Source organism: Acinonyx jubatus, chromosome A3 (genome assembly GCF_027475565.1).
Source record: "Acinonyx jubatus isolate Ajub_Pintada_27869175 chromosome A3, VMU_Ajub_asm_v1.0, whole genome shotgun sequence".
In the NCBI taxonomy this organism is placed as follows: Eukaryota; Metazoa; Chordata; class Mammalia; order Carnivora; family Felidae; genus Acinonyx; species Acinonyx jubatus.
The window spans coordinates 103,708,373-103,727,079 of record NC_069388.1 but is presented as its reverse complement, the minus strand read 5'-3'; the positions used below and the strand labels follow the sequence as shown (position 1 = coordinate 103,727,079).

The following is an 18,707-nucleotide window of genomic DNA, read 5'->3' as shown; positions in this document are numbered from 1 at the left end:
TTTGTATACTGGAAATATTTGTAGTTAGCTTTATAACCATCAGTTAATCCATTTGGCATGAGATTCAACTGTCAAGTAGTTTTTATTTTATCCAAGTGAAAACTAAGGGCTGTTTAATTATTAAAATGTAGGGGCGCCTGGGTGGCTAAGTCAGTTGAGCGCCTGACTTCAGCTCAGGTCATAATCTCAGTTTGTAGGTTTGAGCCCTCTGTCGGGCTCTGTGCTGACACCTCAGAGTCTAGAGCCTACTTCAGAATCTGTGTCTCCCTCTCTCTCTGCTCCTCCCCTGCTCACACTCCCTCTCAAAAAACTAAGTAAAAACATTAAAAAAAGGGAAAAAAAATACATATATATAAAACCTCTGGGCGCCTGGGTGGCCTAGTCGGTTAAGCGTCCAACTTCAGCTCAGATCATGGTCTCATGGTTTGTGGGTTCGAGCCCCACATCAGGCTCTCTGCTGTCAGCACAGAGCCTGCTTCAGATCTTCTGTTTCCCCCTCTTTCTCTCTCGCTCTCGCTTGCTCGCTCTCTCTCTGCCCCTCCCCCACATTTGCTCACTCGTTCTCTCTCTCAAAAATTAACATTAAAAGCAATTTTTTAAGTATCCTCAATTCAGTAATTTTGTGAAAACACTACATTTGTAATTCCTTTGTGACTCTCATGCCTGTTTTCTTCCTTTTTCACTCCAGTTCTTTTAAATCTTGTCCTTTCTAGAAAGAGCATAAAAATTCTTTCTTTTTTGTTTTTTCATTTCTATAGGAATCTGTAGTGACTATTCTGTGTCTACTTTTTAAGCCTTCAACCTCATGACGAATCTCTAAATCAGTAATATTTTCTTGAATGGTCAATAATAATAGTATAAAGAAAGATAAGACTTTTTTTTTTAATCAGAATGGCAATCTGTCTTTAAGATAGAATGTACATGGCTCTTGATTTGCTACTATTATCATACTTTTCCCTGAATGTGCAGGAAATTAAAATAATCTAAAACTAATTCATATGTCTTCCTAATGCAGAGTTATTATATATAAATAGCATAAAAGATGATACACTAGTGTGAGGACATCAAATTTAAATCATTATTCTAAAAATCTATTAAAATTTTTCAGGAAAATTGATCTTAATAGAAAAGGCATTATCTCAAAATGTTTCCTAGTCTTCAATTGTCAGTAGCTATAATTGGTACTTGCTGGAGATAAGGATATACACTTCATCTAAAGCTTTATTTCTTATCCACAGACAACAAATGAAGTTGTTTTGGCTGTGGAATTCCATCCAACAGACGCAAATACCATCATAACATGTGGTAAATCTCATATTTTTTTCTGGACCTGGAGTGGTAATTCACTAACAAGAAAACAGGGAATTTTTGGGGTAAGGATCAGAATGTTAAAACTTCATTATAAAACTTTTAATTTTTATTGTTTAGTAAACATAGTCATCATGCCAAAGGAAAAACTGAAAATTCTCATTGTTTCATTGTAGAAATATGAAAAACCAAAATTTGTGCAGTGTTTAGCATTCTTGGGAAACGGAGATGTTCTTACTGGTGACTCAGGTGGAGTCATACTTATATGGAGCAAAACTACTGTAGAACCGACACCAGGGAAAGGGCCTAAAGGTACAGTATTCTCACACTGAAGTCCTCACTTTTAATGTGTACGTCTTGCTGTTGTAGGCCGGCTCTTACTCAGACCAGGAGAGTCATCAACATGCATTTTGTTTTTAACGTTTTTCATGATCTGTTTTTTAAAGTTAAATTGTTTACACAGCTATTCATGACCGTATATAACCTACGTTTGACTATATTGAACCTTTCCTTCTAGGAGGTTAATACAAAGTAATTAGAGATGATAAAGATATATACTAATTCAAAGAGTACAAAGATTGAGAGAGAAATCATCCTGATCTTTAGTGTTTTGTGAAGGCTTCACAGAAGAAATGGTATTTAAGTTAAGCCATAATGTTACAAAACTTCAAAAGATATGGAACATTGATCCCAGTTTAGGGAAACAGTGCAAGCAGAGGCAGAAAGATGGATATGAATGTGAGGCATCCAGGATAATGTGAATAAGTTTGTCGTGTACAAGTGTTAACAAAGATGAGAAATAGCCAACTTGAGGGAAATTTGATTTTTTTTAATTGTTTTTTTTTTTTTACTTTTTTTTTACATTTACTTATTTTTGAGAGACAGAGAAAGAGCACAAGTCGGGGTGGGGCAGAGAGAGAGGGAGACACAGAATCCATAGCAGGCTCCAAGCTCCAAGGTGTCAGCACAGAGCCCAACGTGGGGCTTGAACTCACAAACCGTGATCATGACCTGAGCCGAAGTTGGATGCTCAACTGACTGAGCCACCCAGGCACCCCGAAGGAAATTTGATTTTAAAAAAGAGTAGTGTTTTATAATTCCTACTATCAGTTTAATTAATATAGTCTGAGTAATTAAAAATTTAAGTAAGGATTAAGGTACAGATTTTTTTGTAACCAAAGAAGAATCCTTAAAACTGGTTGAGTTGACCATGAAAGACGAGTTGTGAGGCTGATGGTCTTTATCCCCCAGTTAGATACCAGAAAAGACCCTGGTGAGAAATAAGATGTAAAAAGAAAAAAGTTGGGGCACGTGGGTGGCTCAGTCAGTTAAGCATCCGACTTCGGCTCAGGTCATTATCTCACAGTTTGTGGGTTTGATCCCTGGCATCGGGTTCTGTGCTGATGGCTTGGAGCTTGGGGCCTGCTTCAGATTCTGTGTCTCCTTCTCTCTCTGCCCCTCCCCGACTTGTGCTATGTCTCTGTCTCTCAAAAATAAATAAATATAAAAAAAATTAAAAAAAGAAAAAGTTAACAAGATAGAAGTGTTTATTTAGTGCCCCCAAAGAAGGGAGGAGTTTCTAGGAGTATCAGTGCTATCAAGAATCAAAACTAAGAAACAACCATTAGTGGTTTACAGTATCAACAGAACTTAGATTAAGGCCCCAAAACAGCTAAGTATAGAATGGACAGTTTGAAAATGGAGAATTTTGAGAATCCAAGGTGAAAATGGAATGGGAAGTAGAGAGTTACTGAGTCAGTCAGTAGTCTTTTGAAGGGTGCCTAAAACCTGAAGTAAAATGGGAATTGCCAGTGACAAGGAGGAAACTAAAACTCTTAGAGACAGGAGAATACCTGGATTGGGTATAGGAGGAAGAATTATCCTTGAAAAAGAGCAAGAGCTTCCATTCATTCTGAGACTGGAGCTTTAGAAGCTGAGATATTCTATGTGGGTAAATGGGGGGTGGGGGGGGGTCATGCAGGATGACATTGCTCTCAGTAAAGGTGACTTTGTTAAAGACTTGACGTTTTTAAAGGGACAGTGTGAGCAGAGGAGAGGCAGAGAGAGAAGGGGAGAGAGAATCCCAAGCAGGCCCTACATTGTCAGTACATGCCCAGTCCCATGAAGCCACAAGGTCATGACCTGAGTCAGAACCAAGAGTCGGACACTTAACCAGCTGAGCCATCCAGGCACCCCTGAGGTTTCTGTTTTTAATGGATACAAAAAGAACAATAGTAATGTCATGTAAAGTCAGACTTTACATAGTCAGACTCCATTACTTCAGAGTTCTATTTGTTGGAATTGAGATCCAGCTAAAACCTTTGTCTTTTCTGTGGATAGTAGATTTACTATAACAAATAATAATAAAACCAAAACCCCGTGAACTTAGAGATATTATTTTCTAAACAATTAGTGATTAAAACTATCCTTATCAACTCTTGAAAGGCTGTTTCCAAAGATCTTAACAGCTCATGACTAGCAGCTCTTTATAGTATAGTAATAAAGAATGATTGTCCCAATTACTACATTTGTGGCACATTTCCTACCTTTCTCCTCTGCTTTTCTCAACATAGCAACAGACTAGAGGGTTCAGTCTCCCTTGCGCTGGGTCCTGTGAGGGTAGTGTGTATGGCCATGTTAATCAAAAAGAATGAAATCTTGCCATTTGCAACTACCTGGATAGAACTAGATGGTATTATGCTAAGCGAAATTAGAGAAAGACAAATATCATATGACTTCACTTATATGAGGACTTTAAGATACAAGACAGATGAACATAAGGGAAGGGAAGCAAAAATAATATAAAAATGGGGACAAAACATAAGACACTCTTAAATATGGAGAACAAACAGGGTTAGTGGTGGAGTTGTGGGAGGAGGAATGGGCTAAATGGGTAAGGAGCATTAAGGGATCTACTCCTGAAATCATTGTTACACTATATGATAACTACTTGAATGTAAATTTTAAAAACTAATAAATTTTTTAAAAACTTGAAAAAAAAATTAAAAATACCATAAAAAAAAAAAAAACAAAGAAAGAAACAGGGACATCTGGGTGACTCAGTTGGTTAAGCGTCCAACTTCGGCTCAGGTCATGATCTCACAGCTTGTGAGTTCAAGCCCCACATCAGGCTCTGTGCTGATAGCTTGGAGCCTGGAACCTGCTTTGGATTCTGTGTCTCCCTCTCTCTCTGCCCCTCCCCCTGCTCATGCTCTCTCTCTGTCTCTCAAAAATAAATATAAATGTTTAAAAAAAATTTTTTTTAAATATGCATGGCCATATTATAAAATGGGAGGGGGGGAGAATAAACTCATAGTTTGGTCCCCTTCTTTTTCTCACTACAACCCCTCTTCCCAGCCCCCATAATGGGCTTTGGCATTTCTTTAGCTTTACCTCAAATTGATTTTTCTCAGAAATAAAGATAAATTTTTAAGCCCCATTTGTACCACGTAGGTCCACTTTGCCCTTTTCTCTGGTAGGTGAAAAAAATTACAAGAGCAACATTGAAAATAACCTTTTTCAACACCCCCCCCTTTTTTTTTTACTATTAAGAAAAAGCTGAAAAAATATCCAGACTATCATGCTTCCTTCAGAGTAGAAGTTTATAAGAAAAATTAGAGATGTTGTTCTAAAATCAGTGGGCTGGGAGCAGAGAGAGATTATTTATTAGCAGTAACAGGTGGTAACCGCAGAAAGAAAACTAGCTACCAATCAGAGTCTGAGAATCCACAAGAAGAGAGGTAGGGGTTGACAGGGAACCAACTTGGGGTGCCTGAGACATTTCCCCTCGGGATTGGGAGAGCAGCATACCCTGGTTTCTCTTATTCATCCCCCTCACCTTAAACACGCTGAAACAACTTCCCTTTGTCTCTCTGGAGTCTCTGCATCAGACTGTGGAAATCACCACAAATAACGTAGGAATAAGGGGATCCTTGTTTCTCTGCTCAGAAGGAAAGTCCTAATTTACATGTCTGTCTTCCCTAATAAGTCTGACTTTCCCAGGATTCAGATAATGTCTGGCAGCTGTTACTAGCTGTTTGAAAAGTATTTGTTAAACATTTTATTAAGGAAATGACTTTACTCTTACCTTTGGATGTTAGTGTAGGAATAAAAGTTGAGTGGTACAGCTGAAAGCACTATTTTCATGGAAATGGGGAATTTGACTATAGCACTGCAGATTTCTGTGATTGCGCAGATTTTAAACTATATTTTTTTGGAGATGTACTACAGTAGTGTTCTCCATATTCATTCAACTGAATTTCTAAGTTTGGCAGGTGACTTGGATAGTTGTCAATCCTTAAATTTTACTACCAGTGATCCAGATCTCAATCATTGGCCATGCATTCTTTAGCTTGTTTTGTCCAATTCAGATTTAAAACTCACAATAAGGATAGCAGTGAATTACGGATTGTTAAGAAAAAAGAATGGTAGGCGGGGGCACCTGGGCGGTTTCCATAGGTTAAGTGCCCAACTCTTGATTTTGGCTCAGGTCATGATCTCAGGGTTGAGTTCGAGCCCTGTGACCAGCTTCGCACTGACAGCACAGAGTCTGCTTGGGATTCTCTCTCTCTGCCCCTACCCTGCTCACGTGTGCGCAAGCATGCTCTCTCTCGCAAACTTTAAAGAAAAAAAAAGAACGGTGATATTAATCACCTACCTTTCCCACTTATCTCTGATTTCTTTTTCCTGGGCATGTTTGTTCAGTATTAGAAATGAAAGGAACAGCAGTGTCTACCAAAACAGTGACATGTTATCCTCTGACACTAAGCAGAATTTGGGTATAAATGTACCCTTCATTAGCCTTAATGTGTGTTGAAGTGGGAGGCAGGGATAGGTTGTTTTTATTTTGGTTTTTGTCTAAAAAACTTGTGGCTTGGGCTTTTTTCCAAAAATCTGCATGTGAACATACAGAAAACAGGAAATCTAATCTTTGTAAATTGCTGGGCATATAAAATGGACTATGTTGTCCTCTGCCATATGACTGATCCCGTTATGGGCAAACTTGCTGAGAATTTTGTTCCTTCCTTTACATTTGAGGGTTTCAGTTCTGTAAGTATGGCTAGGAAGGATTTGATGAGTGCAATGAACACTCAAAGTTTCCATTTTTAAATTCTTGCCAAAAATTTCAGTAGATTGATCCATTTTGCATATTCCCTAATATGACGTTTCTGCATCCGTGGCAGTCTTTTCAACCAGATCTGAGTGTACTATGGTAACATGTCTGATAAAGGGACATTCATCCCTTTATTTTGGATGGTGGAAGTATAATTCCATAGCTAATTTTTTACTCTACTAATAGCAAACAAACCAAAACTGTATTTATACTTCATAAGCTCTTTGTATATTTTCTTCTTGCTTCCAAACCATTTTTTCCTTACCTTAAATTAACAGAAATCTTCAAAGTAATTAGAATTTTCTATTTTTTTCCTGATTTTATTGAGCTATAATTGACATATAACATTGCATTGTTTAAAGTGTACAGCATAATGTATATGCCAAATGATTACCATAAATGTTTAGTTAATATCCATCGCTTCGCAGTTTTTTTTCTTGTGATGAGAACTTTTAAGATCTACTCTCAGCATCTTTCAAATGTGCAATATAGTATTGTTAATTATAGTCACCATGCTGTATATTACATCCCCAGAATTTATTTATCTAATAACTAGATATTTCCACCTTTTGACCATTGTCACCCATTTCCCCCGCCACCACCTGTTTCTGTTAGTTCATTTTTTTAGATTTTTTGTAAGTGAAATCATATAGTATTTGTCTTTCTGTGTCTAATTTCACTAAGCATAATGCCCTCAGGGTTCATCCATGTTGTTACAAATGGCAGGATTATCTTCTTTTTTATTCCATTGTATATGTGTATGTGTGTGTACGCTGATCACCTAAGTGCTGATCACCACTTAGGCTATTTCATTATTTTCTGTTGTTGGGTACAACAACAGAAACATGGGTATATTTCTCATGTTGGGTACAAAGTAATTGTTATTTCCAACGTATATGAAAAAGTTCAGATTTTTCTTCTATGAAATAATTTATAAGTTTTAAGTGGGGGGAGGGGAAGTTGAGACTATCTACAAGGTCATTAAAATGTCCATTTTTCTTAAATCTTTGCCGGATTTAAGAAACACCATTTTACATGCTCCAAATTATCAACATGGACATATTTGCCCAGTTGCTAAGAATATAACATAAGTTTCAAAGTCTCCCTAACATTTGATTCCATAGTTCTTAAACAGGCACAGAAAGCCCTTGAGACTATCCATATTTGGCAGTCAAGGTAAACTGCTTTTTAAGGAAACTTTGTTTCTGTTAGAGATGACAAGAAAGGGGAGATTTGAAATTAAATACCTGAAGGTATAGTAGGTTTTTAAATTCAAGGATAATTATTTTTCTTGGTAGGTATTTCAGAAATTATTTGGCTTAAATTGGAATGTCAGAAATACAGGCCCATGAGAAAGAAATCTTTGAGAATTTGGGCCTTTTTTTTTTTTATGTTTATTATTTATTTATTTATTTAGAGAGAGAGAGAGAGAGAGTGTGTGTGTGTGTGAGAGAGAGAAAGAGAGAGAGAGGGTGCACAGGGGATGGGCAGAGAGAGAGGGAGAAAGAGAATCCCAGGCAGGCTGTGCCCTGTGAATGCAGAGCCTGATGCAGGGTTCATTCTCACTGACCATGAGATCATGGCCTGAGCCGAAATCAAGAGTCAGACACTCAACTGACTGAGCCACCCAGGCGCCCTGACTGAAAATTTGTTTTCTCAGTAAATACTGTCTAAAGGGAGCTTTGGTAATTTGTATAAATTTGAAACACAGAAACTTTAGCTCAGCTAATATTAGGTCCTTCTCAGGAAATAACTCTCCTGGGGTAGGAGGTAGAAAGTGAAAATTTCATGGAGTTTATGCTACTTAGATATTTTTATTCTTGATGAAGCATTTGTTCCTCAGGTTTATTTTCTGTTTTCTAACATTCCATCATTCTAGGAAGATCTTAAGTGTTTAATGAGGTTTATGTGGTGTTTGGAAGTATGGAAGACTGAATTTAAAAAAAACTGTATTGCATATTTCTACATTCTGATGGAGATCCATGAAATTCCACATCTCTGTGTTTTTTTGTAATTTCTTGCATGGTACCATGGTACTTTCAGACTACTCTTGTTATTTGACCATGCATGAGAAAATAAGCCCTTTGCTTTTTTTTTTTTTTTTTTTTTTTTTTTTTTTTTTTTTTTTTTGTCTTAATGCCCAAATCCAACAATACTCAAAAAATTTACATCTCTCAGATGTCCTTTCTTTCTTGGTCACATCAGAGCCATGATAAATAATTGGCTGGCTATCCTGCTGGACACAGTTGTAGTGTTCAGTGTTTAAAGTATTTTTAGGTGATGAATGTTGATGTGCACTGAGGCAGTTGACATGAATAAAAGTTTGTTGGAGTTCTGCCCCCAGCTCTGCTGATTCAAGCAAGCTCTACTCCAAATCAGGGAAGCCATTTCCTTGCTCCCTGCCAAATACACTTTTCTATTAAGTATCTGTACCACTAGCATCCTCACACTGAGTAATTTTTAGAGCCAGCTGCAACGTTTTTTTAAAGGATACCAAAGCCCTACAAATTTCATTTAATTTCTTAAATACAGTGGCAGCTCAAATAGATAAGTAAAAATGAACAATCTCAATGACAGCTTTATTGAGATTTATTAAGTTCACATACCATAAAACTCACCCTTTTAAAATGTACACTTGATTTTTAGTACACTCATGGAGTCATACAACCATCACCACTATCTAATTTCAGAACATTTCATCACCCCAAAAACAAACACTGGGTCCATTAGCAGTCATTTGCTATTTCTCCCTCCCGGCAGCCTGTAGCAACCATTCGTCAGCTTTTGGTCTCTAGAGATTTGCTTCCTTTGGACACTTCACATAAATGGAGTCATACAGTATATGGTCCTTTGTGACTGGCTTCTTTTATTAGAACCTTAATGTTTTCAAGATTCATCTATGTTGTGGCACATATCAATACCTCATTCTTTTTGTGGCTGAATAATATTACATTATAAATGTACATATTGTGTTTATCCATTTTTCAGTTGAACAATTTAGAAAATGAACAATTTTTTTCAGTTTTATTGAGGTATAATTGGGATATGATTTTGTATACATTTAAGATATATAACAATGATTTGATTTGATATATGTTTATATTGCAAAGTGACTATCACAGTAAGTTTTGTTTATGTCCAGCACCTCACATAGTTACAGATTTTTCTCTTTTGATGAGAGCTTTTAAGATCTACTCTCTTAGGGGTGCTTGGGTGACTCACTTGTTTAGGCGTTCGACTCTTGATTTCAGCTCAGGTCATGATCTCGCAGTTCGTAAGTTCAAGCCCTGCATTGGGCTCTGCACTTACAGTGTAGAGAGCCTGCATGGGATTCTCTCTTTCACTCTGCTCCTCCCCACCCCCTTCTCTCTCTCTCTCTCAAAATAAACTTAAAAAAAAAAAAAATCTACTCTCTTAACAACTTTCAAATATACAATACAGTATTCTTAACTGTAGTCACCATGCTGTGTGTTAACTTCCAAGAACTTCTTTATCTTCTAACTGGAAGTTTGTACCTTTTAACCACCTTCACCCATTTCTCCCACTGAATAATTTTTTTTAATTTTTTAACGTTTTTTATTAATTTTTGAGACAGAGCGAGATAGAGCATGAATGGGGGAGGGTCAGAGAGAGAGAGAGGGACACACAAAATCTGAAACAGGCTCCAGGCTCTGAGCTGTCCGCACAGAGCCCAACGCGGGGCTCGAACTCACAGACCGTGAGATCATGACCTGAGCTGAAGTCGGACGCTTAACCGACTGAGCCACCCAGGCGCCCCCACTGAATAATTTTTAAACTTGTAATTTTTTTCATTTTTCCAAGCGATTTAAGATCTGTTGACTGATTTGGGCCATATTTAAACAAGGCTCTACCTTCCCATTTGTAACCTACTTACTAATTCTACAAGATATCTTCCTAAGAGCTTTACTCTTGCTCTCCTAGCCTCACTAGCCAGATAAAGAGCTTCTCTGAGTTAACATATCATGAATACCAAAGAGAAGGTCTCAGGAAATGAACTGGTTATAGTTGGAATACTAAAATCTTACCCTCACCTTTAAAAAAGAGGATCTGAGGGGCACCAGGCTAGCTCACTAGGTGGAGCATGACACTCTTGATCTCGGGCTCATGGGTTCAAGCCCCATGGTAGGCATGGAGCCTATTTAAAATTTAATTAATTAATTTAAAAAGGATTTGATATATATATATATATATATATATATATACACATACATACATACATATATATATACATACATATATATACACACATATATACACACATACATATATATACATACATATATATATATATATACATACATATATATCTGATTACATATATATAATACATACATACAAAATTGACCCTTGAACAACATGGGTTTTGAATTGCATGGGTCCACTTATGTGCAGATTTTTTTTTTTTTTAATGTTTATTTTTGAGAGACAGAGCACGAGCAGGGGAGGGGAAGTAAGAGACAGAGACCTAGAATCTGAAGTAGGCTCCAGGCTCTGAGCTATCAGCACAGAGCCCAACGTGGGGCTTGAACTCAGGAGCTGTGAGATCTTGACCTGAGCCGAAGTTGGACACTCAACTGACTGAGCCACCCAGGCGCCCTGGTATTTTTTTTTTCTTTTAAAGTTTATTTTGAGAGAGAGAGAGAGAGAGAGCCCTTGGGGGTGGGGGTTGGGGGGTGGCGAAAGAGAGGGTGAAAGAAAATCCCAAGCAGGCTGCATGCCGTCAGTGCAGAGCCCAACCCGGGGCTGGATCCCACAAACTGTCAGATCATGACCTGAACCTAAATCAAGAGTCGGATGCTTAAGCTACTGAGCCACCCAGGCACCCCTACACATTTTTACAGTACAGTACTATAAATGTATTTTCTTATGGCTTTAATATTTTTTCTAGCTTACTTTATTGGAAGAGTACAGTATGTAATTTATACAGCATGCAAAATACATGTTAATCAACTGTTGGTATCATCAGCAAGGTTTCTGGTCAGCAATAGGCTATTAGTTAAGTTTTTGGAAGGCCAAAATCTATACACAAGATTTTGAATTGCACAAGGGGTTGGCACACCTAAATCCTTTGTTATTCAGGGGCCAGTTGTATGTATGTACATAATTTGTTTGTTAATCTCCACATGGACTTTACTTAAATATTTTTTTATGGACCTGCCCTCTCCCTCCCTGGGTATATGTAAAGTTCCGTAGAGATACGAGAAAGCTGGGCTATCATTCAGCCATCGTATTAGTAAAACTGGACCAGTTTTTAAAATGCTTCTCTAGTTGAGGGCACCTGGATGGCTCAGCCCGTTGAGCATCCAACTCTTGATTTCAGCTCAGGTCATGATTCCAGGGTCGTGGGATCAAGCCCCACATCAGGCTCTGTGTGAGTGTTGAGCCTGCTTAAGATTCTCTCCCTCTGCCCCTTTTCCCTGATGTGTGCTCTCATTCTCTCTGTAAAATTTTTTTTAAAAAATTTTTAAATACTCCTCGGGGCGCCTGGGTGGCTCAGTTGGTTGAGCATCCAATTCTTGATTTCCGTGCAAGTCATGATCTCATAGTTCATGGGTTGGAACCCCTGCATCAGACTCTGCACTGACAGTGTGGAGTTTGCTTGGGATTTTCTCTCTCCCTCTGCCCCTTCCCTTCTCATGCTCGCTCTCTCATTCTCTCTCTCTCTCTCTCTCTCAAAATAAACTTAAAAAAATATATTAAAAATACTTCTTTAGTTGATCAAAAGCCACAGCTCTAGGCTGCCAGTGCCCACTTCTGCCCCAGTTATCTTTCTCAGTCCTCCATTTCATAGCAAGTAAAGTAAAGGCAGAGCAGAAGGCTTCCACATCAACAGTGGTTGTTAAATGTTATGTCTGTTACCTCAGCAGGAAATGAAGACTTTTGGGGAAAGTTAAAGGAACAGTGAGTAAAGACTGGAGTACTTGTCACAGCTTTGTCACTAGCTATGTGGTGTTCTCAGCTCTAAAATCAGAAGAGTAATACCTACCGTAACTACCATACAGAATGATTATAAGACATAGTAAGTTCTGAGGCTAAGATATCCTGTGTTGTCTGTAGAGTTATCACTACTTTAGCTTATCTTTTTGTAAGAATTATTTTGAAATGTTTTCAGAGTAACTAAATACTGACATAAATGTAAAAGTAGGAACTTTTGATTATTCACTCTATAAAGTTTTCTTCCAAAAAGACACTAAATTCTGATGGAAAATGTATCACTAGTGTTTTTTTTTTTTTTTTTTACTCTCATCTTACTAGGTGTTTATCAGATCAGCAAACAAATCAAAGCTCATGATGGGAGTGTGTTCACACTTTGTCAGATGAGAAATGGAATGTTATTAACTGGAGGAGGGAAAGACCGAAAAATAATTCTGTGGGATCATGATCTGAATCCTGAAAGAGAAATAGAGGTAAGGATGAAAATGAAACATGAACATTTTAAAATATTAAGCCCTCTAAATGAATGTCTTTCATCCCACATTAAGATAACACACTTTCCTGGGAAATTGGTACACATTCTTGTCATTTCATTGTCTTAAAAAAAAAAAAAAAAAGGAAGAAGGAAAAACGACCATTCATTAATAATTTGAAAAAGTAAAAACAGTATATTGGTCAGAATAACTAGTTGTTTATTTCTCAGATTAGTTTATAGTGATCCAAAAATATAACCATGCATATTTAAAATTCAGACATTCATCTAATAAACTATCCAGTTCCAAGGCATACAAAATAAGCAGTTTGATTTTAAAACTTGAAAGTAATCTTTAGGGGCGCCCTGGTGGCTCAGTCGGTTAAGCGTCTGACTTTGGCTCAGGTCATGATCTCACAATTCATGAGTTCAAGTCCCACATTGGTCTCACTGCTATTGGCACAGAGCCCACTTCAGATCCTCTGTCCCCTTCTCTCTCTGCACCTCCCTCTCTCTGTATCTCAAAAATAAAATAAAACATTTAAAACAAATTGGAAGTAATTTTAAACAGCGGGCTTAATGATAATTGCTAGTTATCTAAGTTTGTGTCTGCTTCATATCATGGACTAAGTGTATCCACAGATATTATGTGCTCAGTGAAAGTTTGCTAATTAAATTGAGGTCTGTCTCTGGATGTGAAATGGTTAAGAATAGTATTTTATAGGTCAGTGATTCTCAAAGTAAGGGCAAATTTCACTCAGTTTAGTGTTCTGTTTTTTTGTGATTTAAATTTTTAATTTAGGCTCAGTGTTTTCAACATGTAACATGTTTTCCAGACAAAATGTTTTCTAAAAAAGAGGATCCTGATAATACTGCTCTTGGTTTTATTTCCAAGAAGATAAGTCGAAAGGTTCCCTTTATCTCAACCTTAAGTTCACCAGGGAAATGTCACTTCCTTTACTATTTCTTTCTTTTTTTTTTTCACAGATAACTTACATTCTTTGTAATCAAAAGCTATACCATCTAGTTCATTCTTCCCCTCGCCATCAGTTTGGATTACCGTTAGAATTCAATTATTCGTGTCCTCCTTTATAAAGAATTGTATTATTTCAGGGTCATTCCTTGGGCTTATTATTAATACACCATTCACTGAGAGTATATACCATGTAACACATATGAGATTGATCTCCCAAGGAGTCCTATAAGGACAGTTATAACACTTCACAATATATTGCTTTTTAGTTAACAAAGAAATTTCACATGGGCTATTTTTACATTTTTATTCTTACAACAATTAAGAATAGGTAGGGCATATATTATTATTTCCCCATATTACAGATAAAGAAATTCGTCTTAGGCTAGCTAAATGATGTACCCAAAATAACATAACTGGTAAATAACAACACCAGACCACACTTTTCATGTGGTCTAATAGAACTTTTTCCTTTTTCCCCTACTTCTAGCCCTTAACTCTTGAGATCATATAAAATATAAATATAAAAATTGACTAAAGCAGGGGCGCCTGGGTGGCTCAGTTAAGTGTCCAACTCTTGATTTCGGCTCAGGTCATGATCGTGGGATTGAGCCCTGTGTCGGAATCTTCACTGACATTGCAGAGCCTGCTTGGAGTTCTCTCTCACACTCTCTCTCTACCCCTCCCCAACTCGTATGCTCATGTGCACGTTTTCTCTGCCTCTCAAAGTAAATATTTTTTTTAAAAAGTGACTAAAGCAAAGAATGTTGATAATAATGCATGATAACTTCTGTGTAATAAAATGTAATTGAACAAATAAACTTATTAGTATAATATTACCATATGACTTTCAGTTTTGGAATTTTGTCATTTATTACCCCATAATTGCTTACAGCTATAAATGCAGTCTTCAGGTAGTAATTAATGCATGTTATTATCTATGGTGACTTTACAAATTTATCTTTTAGGTTCCTGATCAGTATGGAACAATCAGAGCTGTAGCAGAAGGAAAGGCAGATCAATTTTTAGTAGGCACATCACGAAACTTCATTTTACGGGGAACATTTAATGATGGCTTCCAAATAGAAGTACAGGTAAGATGTATGATTGTAACCAATTCTTCTAAATGTTTATTTTAGAGAGAGTGCATTCATGAACAGCGGGGGGCGGGAAGAGGGCAGAGGGTGGGGGACAGAGGATCTGAAGCAGGCTCCACGCTGGCAGCAGAGAGCCCGATGTGGGGCTCAAACTCACTAACCATGAGATCATGACTTGAGCCGAAGTTGGATGTTCAACGAACAGAGCCACCCAGGTGCCCTGATGTATGATTTTAATCATTAACTGAATATTTTTGATGATACCCTTTGTTTCTTATAACAGTGGGTGTATTTCATTTTCAGGGTCATACAGATGAGCTTTGGGGTCTTGCCACACATCCCTTTAAAGATTTGCTCTTGACATGTGCTCAGGACAGACAGGTGTGCATGTGGAACTCAGTAGAACACAGGCTGGAATGGACCAGGCTTGTAGATGTGAGTAAAACAAAATGTGTTATAATCTCCCCACAGAAACTCCCCAAACGGCAGTTGGGAGCAGCAAAGGAAAAAGGACTCAGCATTGGTTAAAACCAAGTATATTTATACAGTTTAGTAAAGGGGATGAAATAAGGATGAAAGTGTAATGTGAACCCACTTTAAAGAAGCAAATTAGGGCAAAAGCTCAATTTTTCTGTCAGTTTCAGAAAAAAAGTCAAAAAAATTTCACATATTTATGGAGCATTAATTGTCACAGAAATGTTTGGGCCTCTGGTGGTGTTGCAGTTGGATTCTATGTAAGCACTGCTCACTAACAGACTCTACTTTCTGCTTTTTGAGTTGATCTCTCACTGTATTTTCTCCCTACCCCACCCAGACATCCACCTTTTCTAGCCTAAGTGTGTATACACGTTCTTTGCAGACTAAGGAACTGTATACATGTTTGTTGTTATTATCCTTATTGTTACACTGCCTAGCCACAAGCTGGCTGTCCTTTTCCCTCACCACTTTGCCCACATACCCTTCCTGCTCTGAAATTCTTTTACCTCATATCCATGTGATATTTTTCATTGGCTACAATAAAGTTGATCGGAATTCTGTGATTATATGAAACCAGTTATTTTCAGATGTCTTTGCCACTATCCCATAGATCTAGGGAGACTTTCTCATGTACTCCCCAACAGCTGTCTGTCTCTCTTCTAGGAACCAGGACACTGTGCAGATTTTCATCCAAGTGGCACAGTGGTGGCCATAGGAACGCACTCAGGCAGGTAGGGTCTTGAAGGGAAATGTGAGCTGAGTAATCTGAAGTGGTGGGATGATTAACTTATTCAGGAATGTTCTCAATCTGATCTAGAGAATTAATCTCTTAAGTGGCATATGAATATGCGTGTTGCTCTTACCTGCTATGTATCCTCATTCAATCATTCCGTAATTATTTCTTGAGCACCTACCATTTGTTGGACACTCCTGTGGGCATTCAGACTACTTCAGTGTGCAAAACAAAAATCCCTGCCCCTTTGGAGCCCATGTTTTACTATGTGTGGGTGGAGGCAGAATAAAAAATAAATATTATAACGAATTAAGTTAGAAAATGTTAAAAGCCATGAAGGTAGGGGTGGGGCACTGAGTATATTAAGAGGGATTGGGAGAGGGTGCAGTGCAAAATGATAGAGTGGTTAGGATAGGCTTCATTGAGAAAGTGGTAATTCTGCTGACTTGACTCTCCTTGGTGGAACTTTTCATGGTGTCAGAAAATCTGTCATCTCTTTTTTTTTTTTTTTTGGTTTATTTATTTTTGAGAGAGAGAGAAAATGCAAGTGGGGTAGGAGCAGAGAGAGGGAGACACATAATCCAAAGCAGGGTCCAGGCTCTGAGCTGTCAGAGCCTGACGAGGGGCTCAAACTCACAAACTGAGATAATGACCTGAGCCTAAGTTGGATGCTTAACCGACTGAGCCACCCAGGCACCCCTTTACTCATTTTTTTTTTTTTTAAGGAAAGGGATTTGAAACTGAAATAACCCAATTGAGCTTTTATAAATTGCTCTATAGCTTTTGTCATCCTGTCTTTTTTTTTTTTAATTTTTTTTTTAACGTTTATTTATTTTTGAGACAGAGAGAGACAGAGCATGAACGGGGGAGGGGCAGAGAGAGGGAGACACAGAATCTGAAACAGGCTCCAGGCTCTGAGCCATCAGCCCAGAGCCCGATGCGGGGCTCGAACTCACGGACTGTGAGATCGTGACCCGAGCTGAAGTCGGACACCCAACCGACTGAACCACCCAGGCGCCCCCATCCTGTCTTTTTTTAATGTTACACAGATAGATAATAAAGGTTTATTTCCTGAAATTGTTACTAATTACTTGTCTTTACAGACCTTACATAGTACCTGTCATTAATAACCTTAATAAGTAACATGTATTTATTATCTGTATATTCTTGAGTCCTTTTTATTGCTTCTGCTAGTAAGAAGGCCTCATCACAACTAACTTAATTTCTTTATTAAAAAGGCAGAAGAAAAATATGAAGTAAATTAAACCGATAGGAAATGTGGAATGCTGATTTCTGATGAGGTGAAACTATCTTGAACACACTTATACAAACACTTTTGTTTATATGATAAACATTTCAAATCAGCCAGTTCATTTAATTCTAAAGTTAGTCATCTGGAGTTTTTTTTGTTTTTTTTTATAGCAAGTTTTCCCCCTTTGGTTGTTGGATACAAATTAACACCTCTAGAAAGTCAAAACATTCAAGTTTCTTCTCCTTTATAGCACTACAAATCTTTCAGAATCATGGAAAAACAGATCTCCAATGATAAACTGTGAAACATGGATATGTAATAGAGATGCTATTTGACTGATTCTGAAATAATTGTATTTAAGAATTAGGGTGCTAGGGAGGGAGATTAAGTGAAACTTGCAAATATAGACAGCTTTACTATCTCAGATTTCTCCAAAATGCATGTTGGTATTAGATTATTACTTCAACTTAGGTATATGGCAGGTCACTTTGTAGGATTTGACGGAAATTATTTTTTGTTTTACAAAAAAGTCTTAGGCACATAAGAAACAACCTGAGCTAGAAAGTATTAAACTCTTTTTCAGAAAACCACAAAGGAGTTCACTTCAGATTTTTTGGGCAGCTGAACGAATGTCAACAAATGCTGAAGCTAAGACCTTGTACTAAATTATTTTTATATATTTCTTTAAATTTTCACAAGAGTGCAACAAAATATTTATTAATATCTCCATTGCACAGACAGGAAGCCAAGACCCATAGAGCTTATCACTTGAAATTGAGCTAGGATTTGAACTCAGGTTCTATGTGGTTCCAAAGCTGATGTCTTTCCACTACTCCATCAATGCTCCTTGACACATGCTTATGGTGTTTGTAGCGTTACTTAGAAGTATTGTAAGGAAAGTTTACCTTTGAAGGTTAAATCACTGGCTGACAGATTTTAGAAACATTTACTATTTATACAAAGAAATTAAACACTGAATAGAGTGCAAGGGGTAAAGGGATTTGAGTCATTGAGACACAGCACTTCATTCAATGAATGGAGCCGGGGGCAGGGGGGTGTGTGTGTGTGTGTATGTGCGCACGCGCGCGCAATATATACAGAGCCCCAATTTTTAAGGAAAAACTAATCTGATTTAAATACACTAAAGTTATTTTCTAAGATTTATATAGCTGCAAAGTCGTCATTAACCAGCTTAAAATGAAAAGTCACTCACTTAATTTAAGTGATGTAAACTAAAGTCAATCATTTCCTCTTGGAGGTGTGAGTAGAAAACACCTTATAAATGAGAGTGATGGGATAACTAAATAAAAACTGGAGATTATTTAGA

At 37.5% G+C, this 18,707-nt stretch overlaps 1 protein-coding gene across 6 annotated transcripts in view; it reads left to right on the top strand.

Annotated features, from left to right (window-relative positions):
* EML4 (EMAP like 4) overlaps window positions 1-18,707 on the top strand; it is a 161,027-nt gene that overhangs the window by 116,356 nt on the left and 25,964 nt on the right. For all 6 annotated transcript variants that reach the window (XM_053200997.1, XM_027033640.2, XM_027033641.2 and 3 more), the window contains 6 exons: window positions 1,239-1,373; window positions 1,485-1,620; window positions 12,698-12,849; window positions 14,790-14,915; window positions 15,222-15,353; window positions 16,059-16,126. In XM_053200997.1, the coding sequence (XP_053056972.1) occupies window positions 1,239-1,373; window positions 1,485-1,620; window positions 12,698-12,849; window positions 14,790-14,915; window positions 15,222-15,353; window positions 16,059-16,126 (749 nt within the window). The remainder of the gene's footprint in view (window positions 1-1,238; window positions 1,374-1,484; window positions 1,621-12,697; window positions 12,850-14,789; window positions 14,916-15,221; window positions 15,354-16,058; window positions 16,127-18,707) is intronic.